The sequence below is a fragment of the Vipera ursinii genome (genome assembly GCF_947247035.1).
Source record: "Vipera ursinii genome assembly, chromosome: 2".
Lineage (NCBI taxonomy): Eukaryota > Metazoa > Chordata > Lepidosauria > Squamata > Viperidae > Vipera > Vipera ursinii.
This window is the reverse complement of record NC_139513.1, coordinates 76,143,377-76,168,431: the sequence shown is the minus strand read 5'-3', so window position 1 is coordinate 76,168,431 and position 25,055 is coordinate 76,143,377. Positions and strand designations below refer to the sequence as shown.

Genomic DNA, 25,055 nt, shown 5'->3' with positions numbered 1-25,055 from the left:
AAGCTCTATCGCGTTTGAACTCTAGTAACCCCAGCACAGCTAGCTGCCAATTGAAGGCGGGCCACGCCGCCTGCCCAGCAGGAAAGGAGCGACGGGGATTCCCGATAGCAATCGGCGTTCCTTCGGGGTGAGTGGGGTGGGGGGTAGGTGGGAGACGACGTTACGAGGTTTCCCTCCCCTCGTTAAAAGGGGGGAAGGGGTGGAATTGGGGGTTAGGCTGCAACATTGCAAAAGGATTTTCCTGGGCCTTTGAGAGACCACCGATTTTTACTGGCCGAGCAGGGAGTTTGGCGGGGGGAAGGGGCGGAGAAGGCCCAGGCTGCCGAAGGCTTGCGATCTGCGGGCCCCGGGAGCGGGGAAAGTCAGCCAACTTGACAGGCAGCCCGACGACGGGGGGGTCGGAGAAAGACGAGGGTCTAAGAAGGATAACGCCGAGATGGAGATGGAAGGGTAGAAAACGGAAGCAACGGGGGCCCTAAGAAAGAAATCTCCCGCGAGAGAGGATCCGGACCCGGCTGGTTCGTGCGGATCTCTCACCTGGCCGTGCGATTGATCTTCACCCCAGCCGGGGCTGGAGAAGTGGGGTCCCGGTTGCTTTGCCCGTCCGCTCCCGTCTTCCTTCTTCTTCCTCCTCCTCCTCCTCCTCGGCGCAGTTCCTCCAACAGCCGCTACGGCACCATGCCTGGCCTGCGCTGGCGTGGCTGCAACGGATCGCGCCTCCAGGGCAGCATTGCCGCTGCCGCCGCCGCCGTCTACCCGCTAAGGGCCACAAAGCCGACCCGAAAAAAAGCTCTCCTTCTCCATTAACGGGCGCCCGGGGCCCCCGCGAGCTCCTGCGTTGCACGCTTCCAGCTCAGCCAACAACCGTCAAGATCAGGCAGCCTCCACCGCCCCCTACCCTAACGGCGAAGAGCGCATGCGCTCCGGGGGCACCGAGACAAAGTGGCTGGCTGCTCGGTGGCGGGAGGCGAGTGTAAGAGGGCCGCCCTCTCCTGGGGAGCGCGGCATTTGCGGCTCTCCTTCCAGTCCCCAGCGCTGCCTGAGGCAGCCATGTTCCCGGGAAAGCTTTTTCGGAGCTGCAAATCCGGTCACCTTATCTTTACGAGGGCAGGCATAACTCTTTGATCCGCGCCGGGGTTTCCAAGCGCTTCATTCCAGCCTCCCTTTACTAAGAAGTAAGCACGCTATTTAATGGTGCCCTCGCTCGAGTAAGGGTGGATGGTGTAACTGTGTGTGGAAGAAGCAAACTCGGAACGGCAGAGCTCGGAACCAAGCCCGGGTGGCTTTACGAAAGCTTGCTCCATTTATGTGACTCTGAATGTAATGAGTTTGGGTGGAATATGTGGCGTAGATGGTATGACTCGTAGATTTTCTCCAGGAGGATCTATCCAGGACCTGGTCTTCCGACGGTGCACCCCATCGCTGCTCTAATCGGGGCCATCCACCTTGCCGCTGCTTGTCCTCTTATCTTTCCTACCACTTTCCCCAGCACCTTAAAGTCTGTTCCAGACATTAGGTCTTTGCCTCCCGTGTCCAAAGTATGAAAAACTGAGTCTGGTCATCTGTCCTCAAGTGACAACTCTGGATTGATTTGCTCCTTGATTCGTTTGTTTCCCTTCTCAGCTACCCATGGTATCCTCAGGAGTTTTCTTCAGCACCAAAGTTCAAAAGCCTCAGTAGTGTTAATGTTTATTTGGAAGTAAACATAAGTGGGAGTAAAATACTCTGTGCCTGAGGAGAAAGGAATCTTCCCTCATGCCTAACCATAATCTGGAAAGGGTAGATGCCCTGGAGTAAAATTGGGTGTCTTCATAGACATGGGTATATTTGCTGACAAAGCATATATGTCCCATTCTAGCAGACATAATTATCTTCCAGGACATTCAGTATGATACAAATTACAGTGCTATATTACAAATCTGTGATTTCTGTTTTAATGTAATCCAGTCTTTCTATGGTAACTGTGCTGTATGATATGTGCCCAGAACTTCACATTAAAGTATGTATGGTTCCACATAATTTGCTCTGATTTAAGTTATCTCATATGTGAATGCTTTCAGATTTCAAGAAGCACATCCGACAACACAGATGAAAATTTGGATTATCATTAGAGATTTATTGACCCATTGATTTCAGTCCTTTCCATCTATAAATCTATATGGCCTGTACTTAGCAAATTTTCCAAGATAACTTAATTTGGCAATGCAGTCCTATAAAGGCTACTCAGAATGAAAATCTAGTGAGTTCAGTGAACCTTACTTCCAAGAAAGTATGTTAAACATTGCAATTTCAGAAGGGTAAGAATTGTAAAGATAATCTTTTGGTTGTCTCAGAAAAAAATCACTTTCAGATCTCAGTTTTTTTTAATCTCTATTTGAGAATATGATTTTGGAGTTTATTTTTAACTGTTCTCTTTCTTTGCCTTAGGTACAAATCACAGCTGTTATTGTGATTCATTTTTGAGTATCTGAAATATTATATTTTACTCTGCCCACAGCCTGGGGTTCGATCCTGATGGGGCTTAAGGTTGACTCAGCCTTCCATCTTTCCCAGATTGGTAAAATGAGGAGCCAAATTGTTGGCAATATGCAAATAATGCTTACATTGTAAACCACCCAGATAGTGCTATAAAGTGCTATTGGGTGGGATACAAGCCTAAATGTCTATGGAGATACTCAGTTAATCCAGGTCATGGTTCCCAGATAGTGCTATAAAGTGCTATTGGGTGGGATACAAGCCTAAATGTCTATGGAGATACTCAGTTAATCCAGGTCATGGTTGTACCAAAAGTGCTTTTTCAAAAGGCAGTTGGATTTTGTATTTCCTTGCAGTTGGATTTTGTATTTATTAGTTTATAAAAACTAATAAATAAATAAATAAATAAATAAATAAGTGTAAATGCTATTGCTCTGTTTAAGATTAATCATTATTAGTAATCTGGCAGTGTTGTAGGATGTTTCTAATAAAGTTGTTGATATCAAGCACTTTGTTCCAGGATGAGCACTTACCTGTGGAATTAATGAATCCACTTAACACTCAGTAAGTATTATCTTGCCAGATGAACCTTAATAGTTTTAGCCACACACAATTCTAATTACCTGAAGAGAGAGGGATTTTAAGATAAGATGACCTTTATTGTCATTTTTTACTATGAGCACACTGGCCCACATTAAAAATGAAATTCTATTGCCTCCTGTCAAAAGAAAGTATGTATTTACCCATGCACTTACCTAGCCCCCCCCATATATATATATATATATATATATATATATATATATATATATATATACATACATACATTAATCACTATATCCATTTAGTGCTTTTAAGACAGTCTTTTCTCCTGACAGTTACAAGGGACAAGTCATGTACTTTTCTAAGAAACATTTTTGGAAATTCTTTGCTATTGCCTACTTTTTCCTAGGGCTGAGTGTGCCTGGCGCAGTCACCCAGATGACTTCCATACCTAAGGGAGAACTAAAACTAGATGGTTTCCCCATTTCTGGTCCAATACCCTAACCACTAACTAAACTGTCTTTGGATATGGATATATAGTACCTGAATATGGGGGAAAGAGAATTTTGTGGGTTTAATTTCCCATGACCTCTGTTTTCTTGACATAGCATTTGTACAGCTTTATTATAAAAAAAATTTTTTTTTGCAAGGATAGTTCATATTTTCCCCAAAACAGATAATTTGGATAGAATTTCTTTCTGGAAAGCATTATGACTCAGAAATACATAAATCTTTCAATGGGACAACCAGGCAGATGTTTTTTAAAAAAACATGCCAAGCATTTCAAAGGGTCATTTGATGGTCCAAAATCTGTAATTATAATTTAAAAAGCTTTACTGTATAGAAAACGTACTTTTCAACATTCCAAGTAAATTTGAAAAATTTGAGAGCTTTTGTTTCTGAGGGAAAAGCAGTTATTCCAAGAAGAATTAGAAATTGTTGCAAATTATACAGTGCTTCATGGAATCAATTGCCTAGACATAATTGACACATCATTTTTAAGGATGTGTATGTGAATAAGTAGCAGAATCTTCTGTGATCCCACAACTCTTAGTAGGATCAGATTTGGTTAGTATTTGGAGGGTAGATTACCAAGTGATCCAAAGGCTTTAAAACAATTCCGAGGAGTCAGAATTCCTGCATTGTGGCTAATGCATGGATACATAGTCATTAAGAACTAAATCTGACTTATCAGATATACGGAAATGGGATTTATTTCTATGCATTCTACTGTGAAGTAACCCCATCTGAAATGTCATGTCAGCATTTAAAATGATCTGATGGATTTAAATTTAATTTAATAGCATTAATCTTCTCTCAGATTCCTACTTCCATGGTCACTGGCAATGAAAAAAAATTCAGTATAGGATACAGTAAAGGGGGGGGCGATAGTCAAACGAACATTCTGCCTTGAGGTCTTCAAAATGGCATTAAATGTTCATTTAGTCACAGAATCTACAGTCTGAAGGATTAATTTAAATTATTCCACTGACTGGGCCAATTCAATGGCTATAAAGTCATGATCTCCATGGGAACCTTTCAGTTTCACTAATTGCACATTTCGGATGCTGCAGTTAAAATCTCAGAACAAAAGCATCCCTTCTGCTTCACTCGCTTTTTTGAGAAAAATTCTAGCAGAGAAAATTTTGAAAAATGTGAGTTTCTTTGCACTAAACTTCCAATGTTCAAATTTAGAAAGAAACCTTGTTTCGGGTAGCAAACCAGTAAACTTAATTGAACATAATAGGGGTTTGTGGTATGTGGAACTCCTACAGATGACAAACAAAATTCTGGGATGCATCATTAGAGGGATCACCAACAGAGAAAAGGAGGTCCAAGTTCTGCTTATATAGGATTTAGTCAGACCCCATTTGGAATACTGTGTCCAATTATGGAGACCCTACTTTAAAAAAAGATATTGATAAGTTTGAGCAAGTCCAGAGATGGGCAAAAATGGTGCAAGGTCTGAGGGACAGAATGTATCAGGAGGAACTGAATATGTTTAGCCTGCAGAACACAAGGGAAAAGAGTAACATGACTGAATCCTTTAAATATATTAAAGGTGTAAATAAGGTTCAAAAGATAGTATTAATAATAAGTTGGAAGGGACCTTGGAGGTCATCTAGTCCAACCCCCTGCTCAGGCAGGAAACCCTATACCATTTCAGGCAAATGGCTGTCCAGTCTCTTCTTGAAAACTTCCAGTGTTGGAGCATTCACAGCTTCTGGAGGCAGGTTGTTCCACTGGTTAGTTGTTCTAACTGTCAGGAAGTTTCTCCTTAGTTCTAGTTTGCTTCTCTCCTTGACTAGTTTCCATCCATTGCTTCTTGTCCTGCCTTCAGGCGCTTTGGAGAATAGCTTGACTCCCTCTTCTTTGTGGCAGCCCCTGAGATATTGGAACACTGCTATCATGTCACCCTTCACCCTTCTCTTCGTTAAACTACACATACCCAATTCCAGCAAAATAGTAAGCAAAAATCAAGAACATGGAGACATAATGTCAAACTGACAGGAGGGAAGTTCAAAAGTAATATTAGAAAGTATTACTTCACAGAAAGAATAATGGAAGCTTGGAACCAACTTCCAGTTTAAACATGTCCATCCATAAAAAATCAAAGATAAAATAAATAAAAAATAAAAATATATAAATTTTAAAAAACAAAAAAATCTCAAAAGTGCAGATTCAAGGACCACTAGTCTTTTTCTGCCATCAGTTTTCTATGTTTCTATGGCACTTTTGTACAGGAATTCCCCCCAAAAATTGCCTGTACCCCTGTGTCCCCAAGGAGATACCATAATCATATCCACAAAACAAATATGTACTTATATAAGATTTTTATAGTATTTACGAAAGTCAGTGTGGCCTAGTGGTGAAGGAGCTGAACTACTAGTAGTAAAACCTGAATTCTACTTACCTTAACCAGAAAAGCCAGCTGGCTAATTTTAGCCAAGTCACATCCTTTTGGTGCCAACCACTTACAGAGTAAGTCCAGCCTGAAGGAATATAACATTTCTACTATTTATTTTTAAAAAAACAACCCCACCCTAATAGGTTTCAGAACTTCAGCATAGAATATGGGAAGCAAATTCAGACGAATACACCAATATTGCAAATAAATTTGCAACTGATTGTTTCGTCATCTCAAACTCAGCAAAGCTAATCTCAGAATGCATGCTTTCAACTTGCTACAAACATCATACTATAACGAGCTATTTGACCAATTAAGACAGCCTTTAATTTTGTTAGAAATGAAACAACCATACGAAAAAGTATCAACCAATTTGTTAGCATAATATACATAGGAATCCCAGTAATCTATTTGCTAGTTTACTTATTCATGACATCCTTGATTAACATTTCAAAAAAAAGTACTTGAAATCTTCAATATTGTCTCATTCATTGCCAAGCAAAGAAAAAAAAAACACTTGCTACTCTAAAAATTAATATTTCATTCATTGAAAAGGCCCATATTCGCTTGTATTTACTTTGAAAAATAATTGGAGGTGGGAAGTAACAAAAGCACTGTGGTGCACATACAAAAGATGTCATGAAGGCACAACCCTGCTGTTCCCATTTTGATGAGTCTTTGATCATGCCAATGCCTCTGCACCTTTCACTACTGGCATATTCATGCACAAGACTGAATTCACAATTATTCCTACACAGAATGTATGTCTTGTATACAGTTTTTAGTTCATAAAATGTTTTAAGATCTCCCATTCATGCTGAAATTCTTTCAAGGTGACTGCATACAAGGAGCCAAAGGCGAAACCTTTTGTTTCCTCAAACCTTCAGTGCTAGGTTTAAGTTTATGCATTGTTGTATAAGTTGGTATAGATTGAAAGTTATACTTTTGAATTTTGGAATTTCAGAGAACCAGGATTCTCTTTCTTGGTGCAAAAGTCCAGTACAAACAAAAAAGACAAGCTGAAAAATCTGTTGATCTTGCTGTAGATGAACAAACTGTTCATTGTATTTTCCAACTAGGTATGGTATACCAGCTGAATATTCTCTAAGGTAACAATCTTTCATCCCTTACTACTGTCAAGAACCATAAAGTTGCTTTTGAAGATTATTTAGAAATCATTGCCTGTCCAGTTAATCTCACCAATACTGACCAAAAAGCAATTTCATATCTGTTCTTGTGGGGCAAACCTGGCTTTCATACTTATTTGGGAAAGCACTAAATATTAATAACCTGAAGAAAAATCTGTTTTATATCATGATTTCCCGGCCATTGTAGATGGGAACCATTGTTCTGCAGATCTAAAATAGGCTTAGTGTAATCTCAAGTCTCAAAGAAAATCAAACCACATTTCCTCCCCAAGAAACTCAGGAAAACACTAAGTATTCCTGACCTTTTCATATCAGGACATGGCCACTTTCTTCATCTAAACAAGATTTTACTTCTGGATCTCATTCATTCACCATGTTGATGCCTTCTTCTGCAAAGCGGCTCCAATTCTTCTATCACGCCTTTATGCAAATCATCTCTACCTACCTTCATACCCCCTTCAACAATTTAAAATTCATACCAACATACCCTTTTGTTTATAATTACATTTACACCTTCGTCCCCCCCCCCCTCTCTCTCTCTCTCTCTCTCTCTGTGGGAGAGAGAGAGCTCCAGTATAATAAACGCACGTTAAAATAAACATATCCATATAATAAAAAAATAAAATGCTTCACACATAATGAAAATCAACTGAGAGCTCCACTCTTTTTCTTCACCAACAAATTTCTCTCCTAACTTCTCTGAGCCGCGGTCGCTTCTTCGAAGGAAAAGAGGGTCCCTAAACTGAAACTCGGAAGTCCCACGTCCAAGTCTCCGAGGGCTCCCTCTTCTTTTCCTGTCTCTGCGTTTCCAGCCTCCTGCTTCTGCAAGTACTTCCGGTTCGTGAGGGCCCTGGCTGCCGGGGTCTGGTTGTCGGGGCGGTCGCTTAGAAGCGAGGTAGGGTAGCCGCCGGTTCTGGTCCTTTCTTTGCTTGCGCGGGTGCCCGATGGAGCTGCCTCCGGTAATCAGCCATTCCTGAAGGGCAAGAACCGCCCACCCCACCCCACCCCGCATTCAGGAAAGGGCAGGAAGGGTAACCTTTGCGGGCAGGGAGCGCTCTGCATCCTGCATGCTCCCGATCTGCAGGTGGATTTGCTTCCTCCGCGCAGATCCCGAGGGGCGTCTGAAGCTGCCAGGTAGTCTTCGGAAATTAGGCTCGCTGCAGTTCTGGTGTCTGGCTGAGTTAACGCGCCCTGACTCGGCTGATGGGGATCTGTCTTGTAAACTTCTACGCCGCGGGGTGCGCTTTCCGCTTGCCGAGAAAAGGGACAAATCTAGCGCGGGATAGGCTTAAGGGCTACCGGCTCTTGACGCTGTTATTCCGTGCATAAGCAGACTGATACGGGAAGCATCTTTCTATAAAAACCACCCCGTTGATAATTTGTTCAAGTTGGCAGTAGGATTAAACAGAGAGAAGTATGAAAATAGATAAAAGCAGATGCTTTTTTCTCTCTCGTAAATTGTTGAGCCTTCGTTTGCTTGAATCAGATTCCAGTAGTTATTTAGGCAAGGGGTGGGCTGGTCTGTCTGTGAAATATATTATTCTTATTTATTTTATTTTATTTTATTTTAATTCCATTTATATCCCGCCCTTCTCCGAAGACTCAGGGCGGCTTACAAGCTTAGCAGTAGCCTTCATTCTATGTATATGCCTGCTTATTAGGGCTCTCACACACACCCCAAGCGGCATTATTACAAAGTCAGCTTAATTGCCCCCAACAATTAAATTGAGAGTAATTTTTTCCGTATGGTGCTGATTTTATAGGTATATATAAAGCTCTCTTCTAGAGATTTGAATGCATTGCATGCTTTGCTGATCTGTTGATCTGTATACAAGCAGTGTGGTTGTGCTGTTTTCTCTTAACACTTTTCCCCCTTCAATTTCTAAATACCTATTATGCATACTTTCCTAGGAGTCTATTTTATTAAAGTTATTAGAAAAGTATTGTGTAAAAAAGAATATAGAAGTTTGTAAGGTATTGAAAAAATATTGTCCTAGATTTGTTACAGTGCCATCAGATATATACGGCATGTATTGAGAAGCGAGTCCCATTAAGTGTGTTGAGGATGACACTCAAGTTTAAATATTTAGGTTGTTTTTCCTATTATATCTAAAAAAGTTTAGATATCTGGAATTGTCTGATCTTTTTTTTTCTATATTTCTTTTGCTTTTTTACAGGATTGTTTTAAATATATGTTACAAACATGGCCGTGTCTCTCATTATAAAATGGGGTGGGCAAGAATTTTTAATAACCACCTTATCAGAAGAGGACACAGTGTTGGATCTCAAGCAATCACTCAAAGGACTTACAGGAGTGCTACCAGAACGCCAAAAACTTCTGGGACTTAAAGTAAAAGGTAATCTTCTCTTTGTCTCTTTCTTAAGTGAAGTAGTTGTGATAGTGCTGGTTGTTTAAATGACTAAATGTGAAAGCACTTCTTAAAAAATACAACATAGACCCTAGTGTCTAAGGTTTATCCCTAGCACCCTGTACAAGAAGCAGACTGATATCAGGCTTGTGCAGTCAACAATTGTCCATCCTCTTTAACAGAACATTCTAGTGATGTATTAATGCATAGATGTTGAATATTCAACTAATTTTATGTATGTGCTCTGTTTGTATGTCATGTGATGTACAGGTAGTCCTCGACTAACGACCACAATTGAGCCCAAAATTTATGTTGCTTAGTGAGAAATTTGTTAAGTGAGTTTTGTCCCATTTTATGACTTTTCTTGCCACATTTGTTAAGTGAATCACTGAAGTTGAGTTAGAAACATGGTTGATAAGTGAATATGGCTTTCCCATTGACTTTGTCAGAAGGTCACAAAAGGTTATCACATGAACTTGGGACAATGCAAATGTCATAAATATGAACCAGTTGTCAAGCATCCTAATGTGAATCACACAACCATGGGAATGCTGCAATGGTCATAAGTGAAAAATGCTAAGCCAGTGTTGGGACATGAGTATTCATCTTAGCTACTTTGCCTCCACTCCATGGTCATGCTTGTGAGTTGGGGAGTCATTCCAGTTAATGAATAAATTGCTTTCAGCATTCAAAGAAACCAAAATGTGTAAAACAACCACCATTGCAGTTTAGCTGTAATGGTCGGGATTGGAGTTCAAAACCACAAACACACAATTAGTTACCTGCATTAGTAGAAAAAAACTGAAAAATATATTGTATTTTATTGTACAGTTCTTAATTTTCTACAATGTTTGTATTAGTTGTGACTGCAATAGTTTTAATATCATTACACAAAGGACTAAAGTATAAGCTAACAGGGATTTCAGCTACCTAGGAAAAACAAGTGGAAACTGCTCAGGGTGTAAGCCCTAGCAGTTCTTTAGACATGTTGTTCTTATTTGAAAAGAAAAAGAAATGTTTCTTGTCTGAATGAAATAAAATAAATACCAAGCTGAAGCAGCTAAGAGAATTCTTGCTGATTTATTGAAGCCTTTCCAGCTTGCATAGCAGAAAAGTAGATAGATAGATAGATAGATAGATAGATAGATAGATAGATAGATAGATAGAGATAAGCTACTAATCTTTCCTCAGGGTAACTCTGGGCATCTTTCAGTCATAGAAAAAGTTATATAGTGAGAATTTGGTCAACACTGATTTGTTTTATATGGTTAAAGGGATATCTCAGGGGCTCCACAAAGAAGAGGGAGTCAAGCTATTCTCCAAAGCGCCCAAAGGCAGGACAAGAAGCAGTGGATGGAAACTATTCAAGGAGAGAAGCAACCTAGAACTAAGGAGAAACTTCCTGACAGTTAGAACAATTAACCAGTAGAACAACCTGCCTCCAGAAGCTGTGAATGCTCCAACACTGGAAGTTTTTAAGAAGAGACTGGACAGCCATTTGCCTGAAATGGTGTAGGGTTTCCTGCCTGAGCAGGGGGTTGGACTAGATGACCTCAAGGTCCCTTCCAACATTATTATTATTATTATTATTATTATTATTATTACCGGTGGTGGTATTATTATTATTATTATTATTATTATTATTATTATTATTATTATTATTATCCTTCATTGAGCTTAATGTTTCAGTGATTCAAAAATGTCATGCAGAATAAACGAGGAAATTGCACAATGTTACTTAGGAAGTCTAATCTGTTTATATTGCAGGCAAGCCAGCAGAAAATGATGTGAAGCTTGGATCATTGAAATTGAAACCAAATACGAAAATCATGATGATGGGGACTCGTGAGGAAAGTTTGGTAAAATATCTTATTGCTCTGTTAAAACACAGAAACCAATTTCTAATGGCTATAAAACTCACTAAAATGTAATCATCGAAAATCATGTTAAAATGATGTAAGGAGCCTGCTTTTGTGAAAACTTTCCGGGTGGCCCTTTGTGCAAGTATTTGCTTTTGCACAATACATATTAATGGACCAAATGTATTATTTCAAATGCAGGATTCGTATGTATCATGTGAACTTATGGAATACAGTTCCATTTGCTTTCCATTTTATTTCCATGTTCTATTGTTGTTGGCAGTAGCCTTTAATTAAATGGCAGCTGCCGATGTCCTGTGAGCATAGTGTCTATCAATTCATTCAACCATATTTAAAAGGTAAAGGTTCCCCCGCACATGCGTGCTAGTCGTTTCCAACTCTAAGGGCTGGTGCTCATCTCTGTTTCAAAGCCAAAGAGCCAGCGCTTGTCCGAGGACGTCTCCGTGGTCATGTGGCCGGCATGACTAGATGCCAAAGGCGCACGGAACGCTGTTACCTTCCCACCGTAGTGGTCCCTATTTTTCTACTTGCATTTTTACGTGCTTTCGAACTGCTAGGTGGCAGAAGCTGGGACGAGTAACAGGCGCTCACTCCGCTACGCGGCACTCGGGATTTGACCCGCCAAACTGCCGACCATCTGATTGACAAGCTCAGCGTCCTAACCCACTGAGCCATCGCGTCCCTTTTCCAACCATATTTACTCTCTGTTCATTTCTATAGTATGAATAGCTATCTAGCAGTCATTGTTCTGGGCTTTGGCTAATCCACCAAATTAGGCAAACATGTGACTATCTCTGTGCTAATTTGTTTAAAAAATTACCTTCATTATAGGAAGATGTCCTTGGGCCACCTCCTGATAATGAAGATGTAGTGAATGATTTTGATATTGAAGAGGAAGTTGTTGAAGTAGAAAATCGGTGAGTCACTGTGTAGAGTAATAAGTGAATGACTAGCTAAAGAAACTACAACTACATGATGCTTATATTGTTTGTGTTTAGGGAGGAGAATCTGCTGAAAATCTCCCGCAGAGTTAAGGACTACAAAATAGAAATACTGAATCCTCCAAGAGAAGGGAAGAAATTGTTGGTTCTCGATGTTGATTACACATTGTTTGGTAAGTCATTAACCTTAGGTTGAAACTGTTCCTCGCTGTTTAATATTGTATATCCTGACTCTCTATTACTTTTATTATATTCTTTATAGCTCTTAAGGCATGCTTTACAACAATAATTATATCTCAAATAATAATAGTTTGAATAGTAGCAGGCAGATCATGATGACAGTGTAAAACCATAAGACAGTAAGCAACATGAGACAAAACATTTTCAGCATCTTTTGAAAAACCACCAGTGAGGGGAATGTAAACATATTTAAGTGAAACAAGTTCAATACGTCAAGTTGATTATGAAAATATTTCATTTTCTGTTACCTGCTAATCCAAAGACTCTTAATCCCCAGCTGTAAAATATGTTCTCTAAGGCTAATTGTATGGTCAGTTCTTTGGTAAATTTATGGGTCAAGGCTTTAAAGATAAAATGTTGAACATGAAAACAAGCAGGCAGTCAATCAGTTGCAGTCATGTTTTTCAATGTACGCTTACTCTTTATAACTTACGGGAAAAACACATAACAGTAATTTAACATAAAACATAGCACGGTAAGCATTATAATTCTCTATGAGATAGCTTTGATTAAGTTATATTTAAATTCAGATGTAAACAAAAATGTGAAATCAGTAGGTCGGTTGGAACAATGTATACAGATTGTGGTTTCAGGTAAAGTTTAATTCCCTGTTTTAGATGTAACAAATAGAACTTAAGCTAAGAAGAATCTGTGCTGATGGTAGTATATGTAAAAAAAAAGCAAGCTGAAAAACAACTTATCACTTAGGTAGGCCTAATGTTGATCCCCAGGTTATTGAAATCTGATTTAGCAATTTGGTAGTGTCATGTCTTCAAGGTGACGATTGTATTTGTTGAATTGTATATTGTGGAATCATCTTATTTTTTAATTAAATTTTTTACAAAGAACATTAAACAGAGAAAGAAAAAATGTAGGAAGAATGAAAACAAAATAGAAAGAAAAATCTTCCAGGTTCCTTTGCAGCAAATATAAGTAAAACTATCAAATAATCTCTTACTGTACACAAAAAGCTCATTCTTTTCCATTCTCCAATTTTTTTCTACTCAGGCAAACCACAAGTTCATTTTTTTTCCATTTTATGCAGCAAATCTCTAAGGGATTCCACTTAGTCCTAAATATGTTTTCTCTCTAAGCTGTGAAGTTAATTTAGCCATCTCTGTAAGGGTTATTTTTTAGATTTTTTGTTCTGCCTTTATTATTTTTATAAATGACACAAAGTTGGTGAAGATACCTAATATTCCTTCCTTCCTTCCTTCTATTATCCTTACTACTACAACCCTGAGAGGCGAGTTAGGCCAAGTGTGTGTGACTGGTCCAAAATCACCCAGCTGGCTTTCAGCCTTGGTTAGGGCTAGAATTCGCACTCTAACCCTGGTCTGCATTGTAGTCTGATGCATTAATTGCCAGACCAGTTCCAATATCTTCATCAACCGTTCCTCCATTGTAGGTATTGAACTTTTCCACTTTTAAGCTTATAGTAGTCTCACTGCAGTTATCATATATAAAAACAAATCATTATTAGGCTTGTATAGAGCAATTTAGTTTCACTCTAAATTGAAGTTAAAGTGAGGAGGTGGTGTTTTGCCTTAAACTACTTTAGGCTAGTACTGCAGGAGAAGACTCTGCTTATTCTAAGGCTATTAAGGGAGATTGACAGTTATTTTGTAATAATCGCACCAACTGTTGTCACCTTCTCAATAAGCCGCTTGGTGATAGTCTTGTAGCCCATTTCATCCTTGTGTAGGTCTACAATCTTGTCCCTGACATCCTTGGACAGCTCTTTGGTCTTGGCCATGCTGGAGAGTTTGGGATCTGATTGGTTGACTGCTTCTGTGGACAGGTGTCTTTTATACGTATAACAAGCTGAGATTTTTAAGAGACTCCTCCTAATCTCAGCTCGTTACCTGTATAAAAGACACCTGGGAGCCAGAAATCTTGCTGATTGATAGGGGATCTAATACTTATCTCACTCATTAAAATACAAATCAATTTATAACTTTTTTAAAATGCGTTTTTCTGGATTTTTTTTTTGGTTGTTATTCTGTTTCTCACTATTAAACTAAAATAAACCTACCATTAAAATTATAGACTGATGATTTCTTTGTCAGTGGGTAAACATACAATTCGTTTTCCCTCACTGTACCTATCAGCTGGTATGGAGATGAGAGAGTGGATTTTTTCCTGCTTTCCCTTCTCTGGAAAGTTCTGATTTGTAGTATTTTAGGCTTTTTAAAAACAAAAAAACAAAAACCACAGGTCAACAGCACTGGACTGTTTGCAACTAGTTGAGGTCAGAGTGTTACTCCATGGGGATGATGTTCAAAGGAAATTTGAACTGAATCAAATGAATCAGATGCCTTTCTTCTTAGATCACAGGTCATGCGCAGAAACAGGAATTGAGCTGATGAGGCCCTACCTTCATGAGTTTCTGACATCTGCTTATGAAGATTATGATATTGTAATTTGGTGTAAGTCATTTACTTTACAAACAAATGATCTGATTACTTGCCATTTTTATTTGCAATGCATGAATCTGATGATAGATATTGAAGCATATATTTTGGTGTTCAGTCTTTCTGTTACATTTAATCCTCTTTAACTTTGGACAGTTGTGCAAACTATGTTGATGAAAAATACAGCTTTTCTTGGGCAAAAATAGATTAGAAATCGTTTTGAAAAGTAACTATTGCACTTTGCCCAACAATTTGGGAATGATACATTAAGTGGCATGTTCCCTGTGCCTTATCATTTCTTATTGCAAGCTGATTTGACAGCTTTTCCTGATCTCCAAGGAGCACAATTGCCCAGGTCAAAGAGGAAGAAAAAAGTGGCAATATGACTCCAATTTTTTTCTAAAGTTGTGCAGTTTTTAAATGGTTCTATGAATCTATATCATGAGGTATCAAACACTCTTAGCACTAGTTATTGAGTCATTTGTCTATTATTCTTTCGATGTTCATATTTTATAAAATGATATCTTAATGATTCCTCCTGCTCTTATAGGTTCCCGTTAAAGTGAATGCAGGATAGAATAAGTCTATACTTCACATATACCCTTGAATTGTTTCTGCCTTTATTTATTCATATATGGTAGCATTATGTGGTTTATATCTCTAACTACAATCACATGTCTTCCAGCTAGGAGTTCTGATACTTCTTCCAATACATCTGAGTAGTACCAGGTTGGGGAAAGCTTTCTTCGAAGTATCTAGAATCATTAAATAAGTAGAACGTATAGCTCCTTCTTAGGGACGCGGTGGCTCAGTGGGTTAGGACGCTGAGCTTGTCGATCAGAAGGTCAGCAGTTTGGCGGGTCGAATCCTGAGTGCCGTGTAAGAGAGTGAGCGCCTGTTACTCATTCCAGCTTCTGCCAACCTAGCAGTTCTAAAGCACGTAAAAATGCAAGTAGAAAAATAGGGACCACTACGGTGGGAAGGTAACAGCGTTCTGTGCACCTTTGGCATCTAGTCATGCCGGCCACATGACCATGGAGATGTCCTCGGACAATCGCTGGCTCTTTGGCTTTGAAACGGAGATGAGCACCGGCCCCTAGAGTTGGAAACGACTAGCATGCATGTGCGGGGGAACCTTTACCTTTACCTTTATAGCTCCTTCTTAATAAGGAGCTGATGGGCAGGTCCATTGGACTTGAATAGGTAGGATGATTTCTTAATTATAAATAAGGGAGTGAAAGCTAAACTAAAAATATCAAAATGATTACCCTTATCTTAAAAACAGAACAACTTTTCATTTTATAATCTGTTTTTCTACTTCAGCTGCAACTAATATGAAATGGATTGAAGCTAAAATGAAAGTAAGTTTTCTATGTATCTTTCTGTTTCTAACGATCTGTTTAGATTGTTTAGAATTTGGGTTTTTTAAAATGATCTATTCGCAAAATTATAAATCCACTTTAAATTAGAATACAGGATTCCACTGGCTTGGATCGTTGTGTTTTCACGAATGAAGTGTTTTAATTCTGCCCACAGGAAGCTCCTGCAAATAAATGGACAAGGAGTTCCTTTTCCACCAATTCTCCTTTTATGCCTTAGAAATATCCTTGTTGTTGGAACTGTTTGGAAGATGGTCCTGTGAGCTGTTGAGGAGCAAAGAATTGACTAAAACCAACCCTCTTTTTAACCCCAAGAGCCACAGTTCAATCAGATTATTTTCCTGAATAAAAAGGAACTTCTTCTTTCTGAAGAGTTAAATCTGAATCCAGGTCATTGGGGAACTTTTCTTAGGAGAGTTCACGGGATTGTGATGTCTCATTTGTTCCCTTGTAGACATTAGCAGCAGATGTACTCTCCTATCTTGGCCTATGGTCAAGTGCCAAAATAGCAGCAGAGTCTTGAGTTAAATCTGTAGGAATCTAATAACTGCCCACCACCAGATCCTGAAATCATCCCATATTTTTTCCTCTGGACCAGATAATTTCTAGTAGATCCCTCAAGTCTAACCTGTAGACATAGTCCCCAGAGGCACATTCCCATATATACATCTGAAGAATGGAAAAAAATAAGAACAAGAATGTCCTTTTCTTTGCTGTGCCCTTTTTTCAGCTTAGCTGTCTTCTCACTCATTATGTTAGATCATGTATTTGGCAGGACTTCATGTAATCCACCACATAATTTTTTCAAGAGTTCCTAAGCATAGGAAAGCTATGCTAAATCACCCCCCAGTTTGTCTCTTACCCAGCTCCTCACAGACTATATGTAAAAAAGCATAATCCTATTTCTATTCTTGCAGCCTGTTTGGAACTACAGGAATAATGCAGCTGTGTGTGCAGACCACAGCGTATGGCTCTGGGTTGGTGGATTGGAAGTTCTGCAGATAGGATGTCTGGCCAGCTTTACACACTACCAACAGAAATGGGAGATTTGAAATATCTTAGTCACTTTCGCAAATGGTACCGGGATAGCCGCGTATAGCCGTGATGGAAAATGTGTCCTATTTTTAATCTTAACTATTTCAGTTTGTGAATGTATAATCAGGAACATTAGAAGGCACTTTACTTAAGTTAGATCAGTCCACTACTGTAGAATCTCTCTGTGAAAGAGATGGGCAATTCTTAAATATGACAATTAGTTTAGGTGATAATAGTAGTCACAGAAGAATCAAAAGCTACCATTAAGCAGTTTATCTTACTTTAAATCCATTATTTAAAACCATTGTGTAATACTCGGTTAGTAAACTTGTTCATAGGATTTGTGCTTTTGCATGATATAGTTGAGCATTCTTAGCTTTTGAGTGCACGGGCCACAGTTTAGTCTTCTATGTATGCATGCATGGCACTTTTATATATATACAGTGTATAACCAGGCCCAAAGGACTGCTAGGTGTTTTTTGGCCTCCCGTTCCTGAAGCTAAGCACATTTTCCAGCATTTCCCATCAAAACCCAGGCCGCGATTTGAAACAATAGTAGTCATTCCAACCAGATACAAAAATAAAGCTGCCGTGTTTGTATAGGGAGAGTTGCATTGTCTCTTGGAAATAGTTTGTCACACAAAAAAGATGCCAAGTGCTTAAACACGTTGATTTTAAAAAAAGAAATTAGCTAATTGGCCTGTTAAAAGCGCCTGCTTCTTTGAACATTAAAATGCCTTTTTGTAGAGTAATCTTTTTACATTTCTGAACATTTTAAAATGTGTCCGCAGCATTAAATAACCTGATAAATAAAAATAAAATGAGGAATGCCTTCTATTGACTGTGATAAATTAGTAAAGCAGCCAATGCTGTCGCTTTCGTTGACTGCAGTGCCACAATTTGTAGGTACGACTCCACCCAGTGTTACCTTGAGGTAAGATGGGCAGTCTATAAACTTTATAAACAAACAAACAAGGCCTGCATTCCAAACCCTCACCCTTCAGAGTCTCCTTGGAGAGAGGAGTAGGCATTTATTTTGACAAGTTTTAGGTAGTGTTTTTTTTATCTCTTTTATTTGGGCAAGTTGTTTCTGCTTTGTAAATTACAGCAGAGAGGTAGCTAGTGCACGAAATTTCATTGTTCTTTTTGCATTGCAGGAGCTGGGAGTAAGCACTAACGCAAACTACAAGATAACCTTCATGTTGGATAGTGCCGCCATGATAACTGTGCACACTCCAAGGCGAGGCTTAATTGATGTATGAGCAATTACTTTTCTATAAAGGGGATGTTTTCTCAATTTTTAGAAGTCTATTTATTTGTGTAGTCTATTTATTTATTTATTTTGTAAAATGTGGATTAAGGACCCAGTGACTCCCAATGAAACCTTTTCCATCAGCAGTATGTCTGAAGATGATTCTTCACCCTGGCTGAAGAATTCTGGGAGTTGAAGTCCACAAATCGTAAAAGGACCAAGTTTGAAGACCCCTGGGTTAGAGTATATAGTTTAGTTACTAGTGGAACTCCACAGTAAAATAATCTAAGGAATGATTGTTTTAGATAATTGAAGTATTCAGTACAAATGTACACTGTAAGAACTCTGCAATTTGTTTTGTGTGTTTGAGACATCTGAAAGCAGGATATTTCTTGCAGAAAGGGAGGGAGATGCTCAAACAGCTTAGAAAAGTGAGACAAGCTGCAGCTAATTCTCAAATTTCCCAGATTAATGCTGTGATGAAATACTGAATTGGAGACCTTATCGCATATTTCATTTTAAGGATTGCTTTGGAATAAATTCTGTTAAATTCAGTGATACACATTCCAAGTTAGTGAGTAGGCTTAGATTGCAGGCTTAGATTTCTAAAATTGTTTAACTCAGCAATTTTACTTGATTTTCTTCTAACTTTGCTTCTACAGGTGAAACCTCTAGGAGTTATATGGGGCAAATTTTCAGAGTTTTACAGCAAGAAAAATACTATTATGTTTGATGACATTGGTCGAAATTTTCTGATGAACCCACAGAATGGCCTGAAGGTAATTTTTTTTTTACTTAGAAAAAAATGTCAGCTGGCTTAAAAAAAGGTAAACTTGGGTAGATTTACATGTGAACAGTTTTGATGCTTTCATTGGAGCCAGTCTTTGAGCCTGTCAGCATAGTGGCTACTTGGAGAGCTGCTTCCATTTTTTTCATGCCACTATCTATTCTATACAAATCCCTCTGTTATGATGTTAACACAACAGCATGGGGACATTGGTTCTCTTCTGAGCCTTAGCAGCTAAGTATATCCAGTCTAATATTGGAAAGAAAAGCTTGAGTGAACTAGGATTTCTGCAATCCTAATCTAGCACCTCACCCACTGACATCACATTGTCTTTCTACTTAACGATAATTTCACCAGCTCTTTTAAAACTTGTGCAACTACTTCTGAGTAAGTCCATGTTTTTACTTTACTACTAACTTTTGGGTATAGAACGTGGTAAAACCCTTTTGGTCCTAGCACTGATGCAATTTTTTAAAGTGGCCTTTTTTCCCAGCTAAGGAAATTATGGCAGATACCCCTGGAGGGCAGTAGCTAGTTTGGAGGAAGGCTTGGGGATTTTAACAAAACAGTATGTTAGGTATGTTAAAACCTATTTAATACAAATAACAAGAAAAATCAAACTTTGTCCCATGTTTTGCTGCTAATTTTTGGTGACTGGGTTGCCTTTTCCTGATTCAGAGTGGATAAAGCATTTCAAATCATTGTACAAATCAATCCTGAATATTAATTTAGTATATTATGTGCACATTTAAAAAATGGGTAGGTGAAAGGCTTACATAACACTTTTTGTTAGTTGACAGGAAATAAGGAGTTGAAACATGTAAATAAATAGTATAGTATACAGGATTGCAGCTTTAGCTGCTGTACAGTATTCTCTGATTTAAGTAAAATATCTATTATATCAATTGTTTGATATCACTGAATAATTCAGTAGCAGTATTTTGGTACTTTTGCTAATAACTGGTAAAAGTTTCTTCCTGCTGGTGTTAAAGTATTTCTGTCAGAGTTATTTAATTGGGAGAAATTTGTTCTGAGAGGAACAAAAATGTGCTTGCATACCTGTTCTGAAATTATTGGTAAACGTGCAGATCTGTTTCTTCCCATCCTCAAATTTGACAAGATTTTAGGAAGATGTTTTTCTTGGCTGTCATGCAAGGTAGTATTGCCTTCCTAAATCTCTCCAGTTTTGGGAAAATATGGTTAAAGAATGCAGATAGCTTTAAAATCTGTTGATCATATGGAGGGAAACTTGACAGAGCGCAACACTGACAGAACAATATCAGTGTTTCCTTCCCGGGGGAAAAAAAACAAGCAGTGTTCAGATTTTATTGACAGCAAGACAAATTGTGGGTGACTGCTTATGGGAATGTTTCTGTTGGAAGAATCAAGACCAGATGTTTTACTAGATGCAGCAAATTTTAATTAGCATAGAGCATTAATTTGTTGTCACCAAGGCTTAAGCATGACAAATAGTGCTTGGGATAAGTTTTATAACCTTCTTTAGAAGGACATGGAACCTGGTAGATGCTATTGTAACAAAGGTAATAATAGTTGCTATTCCAATTACTTTTTCTTCTTTGTAATTAAACATGCATGGTGTACTTTTTTCCCCCTCCTAAGTCATAGACCAGACATGTCAAACTCACGACGTCACGTAACATCGCGCAACGTATCTAAGCTTTTTCTCCATTGCCAGCAATGGGGTGGGTGCGGTTTTAGGATGATGCGTCCGGCCCGCGGGCCGGCAGTTTAACACCCCTGTCATAGACTCTCAGATTCATGGAGAAACCAAAACCTTATATAATCTGGTAGAGCAAGTACTTTGAATATACAATTCTGTACCATATCAAGCTGCCCCTGAGGATTATCCAGAAGCTACGGCTACTCCAGAATGTGGCAGCATAGGCGGGATTCTCACATTATGCTCATGTTGACCCCACTGCTTTGCAAGCTATACCAGTCAGCTTCCAGGTGAATTCAAGGTACTTCGGTGCTCTTATAACACAGGGCCAGGTTAGCTGAGTGATTTCCAATCTCCAATTGTTGGTGCCTATTCAATACGTTCCAAGTAGAACGGGTGTGCTCTTGATCTCATCAATTAAATGGCATCATCTTGTGTCGTCTTCTCTGTTATGATGCCTGCCTTCTGAAATAACAGAACACCCCTTCTCTGCAAAGGTTTATATGACTCCCATCATAATAACATTTAAATTCAGACAAGTTGACATGAGGTTATTTTCTTCATTATAATGGAAGAGAATATACATAGCTCAGAGTTGAACTGTGGAGTCTTTGGTGCTCTCTGAGCTTCATTCAGAAGGTGGAACCCCCATGCTCACTAGCATGGGTGAAGTCAGCTAATCAGGTAATGAAACATCTGAAACAAACAACCAAGCTCAGAGAGCACCAAAGACTGCACAGTTTCTTCATTCTCTCACGGGCACTTGGATATATTTATGATTGGAAGGAAAATAATGTATTGTAGCTCTGCTATAATGTAATGACTGTACACTGGAGGGCAGTCTCTAGCAACAAGTCAGAGTAACCAATGTTCTCTGTGAGAATGATGCAGAATGGAAAGCTGGTAAAGTTAAAAAAATAAATTTATTTCTGGAATGAGCTTGCAGTAAGTGATTACTGCAGCATTGTTTTTGTATTCCTTTATCTGGCATGCAATTGTATTTTTTGTCCAATACATAGAGACCATTGTTTACACTAGTTTAGCTGGTTTGAATATTATGGGAGTTGTTCAAAGGAGGTAGCTGACGTAAGCTCTCAAACGTAGAATACCAGGCTTCTGTACCCTCACATGCCAAGCCTAGTGGCCTTTTTTCAGCAAATACAATTTTTGTTAGGAAGATTCACCCAAAGTCCCATGCACAAGGAAATTATTCTTGCTCTCAAGTTGCTGCCTCATGGCTAATTAAAGTGTGGGTATTAGAAAAAAATGTGCCTGGATCTTTGAGTTGCTGCATGGATATGACTAGTACACAGGAGCATATCCAAGGTCCTTTGCACAGCATGCTTGGGACGTTGATCGTAGTGAGAGAGTAAGAGATCATTATGATCTGAGGTGGGAGGTTGGAGATTGGCTGAACTGTGTCAGTGATCAGCTAATGCTGATCTAGGAGATCAGGCTGCAAACAGACCATCCACCATGTTAGTATACTCTTTATGTAATTAACTCCCATTTTATTTTTTGGTCAACAGATAAAACCCTTCATGAAGGCACATTTAAACAGAGATAAAGATAAAGAGCTTTTAAAACTTACTCAGTATCTCAAGGAAATAGCAAAATTAGATGACTTTTTGGAGTTGAACCACAAACACTGGGAAAGGTAAAGATTATATAATTTGATATATAAGTGAATTAGGATTGGTCATGAGATGTGTGTTGTCTTAAAATTGTTAGAGTAGCTACATCAGACATGTCAAACACAAGGCCCGGGGGCCAGATCCGGCCCGCGAAGTGGTTTTATGCGGCCCGCGAAGCCATCCTGGAAACAGTGAGGGAACGGCCCCCACTGCCTTGGCCCTGGCCCAGAGACCCTCCTCCTGCCAGAGACCCTCAGATCTGTCCCACTCCTGCCTGGGTCCCCATAGGCACCTTTGATGTGAACGATGTAGAGCTGGCCACGCCCACCCACTAGACCATACGCACTCTACCCATGCCCAGCCAGTAGGCCACACCCACCCTGGCCACACCCACCTGGCCCCCTGAGGGCAACCGCAATGCTGATGCGGCCCCCAATGAAATTGAGTTTGACACCCCTGAGCTACATCCTTGGCCATGATGTACAGTGCACTTATGTTTGATTTTTAGAATTCACATTCAAATGTTTAGGGAAATGAAAAAAGGCAGTCGCGTGTTCCGGAACTAGATCCACATCTTTTCTTTCCCTGGTTGAATGGAACAATTTGAAGGGAAGTTGTAGGTATGCTGAGTTGAACTTAGTTTTCAGTCTTTCCTAGAAATAGACATATTTACATCTTTTCAGACCTTCCTTCTTCGCACCAAGAGGTTGGGAAAAAATGCATTCACCACACACTACCTTGCAAGCTCTCTACAGATACTCTTTTGAGTGTCTAAATAGGGCCAATATCATAATTGGAGGGTTGAAATAAGTTGCCATTGCCAATCTGCTGATCACCAGGATGTCTTCAGTGACCTTGCTGGAATCTGGTATCTCTTCTGGTCTGGATCGAGGAAATGGAATCTCTCAAAATTATGTTTATGGCTTGGCAATACATGAGATTGAAGTGTAGTTGACGCAAGTGAAAAGCCACACCAAGCTTTTTATTGAAATTGCAAAGGAACATTATCCACAAGTGGTGTGCTATTCTCCTTCCCATTATGGTTGTGAAGGCTACATGGTACCCAATCTGAAATGAATACATACAATATATATATGTTTCCGGAACATCAATCAGCTCATAGCGGTTGTATCAGTTTGAAATGCCCAGTGTCTCTATGTATATCGTGTTCATGGGGAATTATATTTCGTGTTATACATACAAAATGTTTTGATTTCTTTCAGGTACCTCTCAAAGAAACAAGGACAGTAATTTTAATTTTGTGATGCTGAAACCAAACAGAAGATAGAGATCTTTTGATCTTGTATAAGCTAGAATAAAGTAGTGCTGGACACTGACTTCATCCACCTGAGTGACTCTTATACCTGGCCTTTTGGTTTGTTCTGGTCTCTTTCGTGAAGATCAGTGCTGACAAAATAAAGGAAAAGAAAACTCGGAGATAACCTTATCTCTGAGGCTATGTAGAACAATCTCCTTGTTACTGCTATTGTAGTATTGCCAAAAGTTTGAAGATTGTATTGTTTTTCAAGGGGTGGGGGATGGAAAATAATTATTCAGTCTATCTGTACTGTAAATCAAATTCCAAATTCTGATCTTGACCATGGAGCCAGTTTTTTTGTATTCTCAATTTGAGAAACAAGTACATTTCATGTTATGATATTTAAGTTTATGAATTATAAATTGTCTGATTATGTAATGGTTTGTTAAGTGTTCCTTTTATGCAGGAAAGCACGATCAAGAGGGAAATATACCTTCATGCGCAGATCTGAATGACAAGATTCTTTATACAAAATGTTTTGAATAAGAGAAAGGATTTAAACCTGAACAGAACCAAGAATAACTTCTTAAAAAATGAGCACTTGCTGTTCTGTTCTAAATCAATCTTCTTCAGGATACAAGTGCTGTCACTGACAACATTCAGCAACAATTGTTCTAAAGCATCACATAATTTGTTCTGCTTTGGCCCACACTGTGGAAGTATGATAAACATCGACCGATAGTCCCTCACTGTGCTGTTCTTATGCTCAAAAGCAGGTTGCCTGTTTCAAATTAAGATAACAAAATAGTTCTGAAATGTAGAACAGGCATGCTAATATGAAAAATGATAATAAATGCATTTCTTAAAATTGGCATCCTGTCATTTTTAATTTTGTAACAGACACTCAGCTTTAAGGATGTAGGTAATGTTTGATTTTAATGGTCATTAGTAGTTCAGTTTTTGTGAGATGTTCTTGCTTGAATCTAAGAAACACTTGGAGATATGAAACCAATATACAACAATCGTTCAGAGACTCAAATGCCAAGATATGTGTTGTGGTGGATTGTCTTGCCACTGAGCTGTTTGGCCAGAAAATCAGAAGTGAAATTTAGCT

General features: G+C 39.0%; 2 protein-coding genes across 10 annotated transcripts in view; one reads left to right on the top strand and one right to left on the bottom strand.

Moving 5' to 3' along the window:
* The window catches only part of RNF145 (ring finger protein 145), a 75,907-nt gene extending 73,695 nt beyond the window's left edge, over positions 1 to 2,212 (bottom strand). Inside the window, exon 1 of the mRNA XM_083352262.1 lies at positions 538 to 2,212. The gene's annotated coding sequence lies outside the window, so the exon portion shown is untranslated. The remainder of the gene's footprint in view (positions 1 to 537) is intronic.
* On the top strand, positions 85 to 24,809 carry UBLCP1 (ubiquitin like domain containing CTD phosphatase 1). Of its 9 annotated transcripts, none has more exons than XM_083352275.1 (11): positions 85 to 127; positions 9,249 to 9,428; positions 11,208 to 11,299; positions 12,152 to 12,237; positions 12,319 to 12,434; positions 14,832 to 14,930; positions 16,239 to 16,276; positions 18,487 to 18,585; positions 19,244 to 19,360; positions 22,579 to 22,706; positions 23,907 to 24,809. In XM_083352275.1, the coding sequence occupies exons 2-11, from the start codon at positions 9,275 to 9,277 to the stop codon at positions 23,932 to 23,934; spliced, it is 957 nt and encodes a 318-aa protein (XP_083208401.1). In that variant the 5' UTR covers positions 85 to 127; positions 9,249 to 9,274; the 3' UTR covers positions 23,935 to 24,809. The 9 variants fall into 9 exon arrangements, 7 of the variants coding, with proteins under 7 accessions (XP_083208401.1, XP_083208403.1, XP_083208400.1 ...); XR_014491168.1 differs by lacking the exons at positions 85 to 127; positions 23,907 to 24,809 and adding exons at positions 7,919 to 7,966; positions 21,220 to 21,339 and having other exon boundaries at positions 22,579 to 22,709; XR_014491169.1 differs by lacking the exons at positions 85 to 127; positions 23,907 to 24,809 and adding exons at positions 7,919 to 7,966; positions 21,220 to 21,350 and having other exon boundaries at positions 22,579 to 22,709.
* Positions 24,810 to 25,055: the final 246 nt, after the last annotated feature.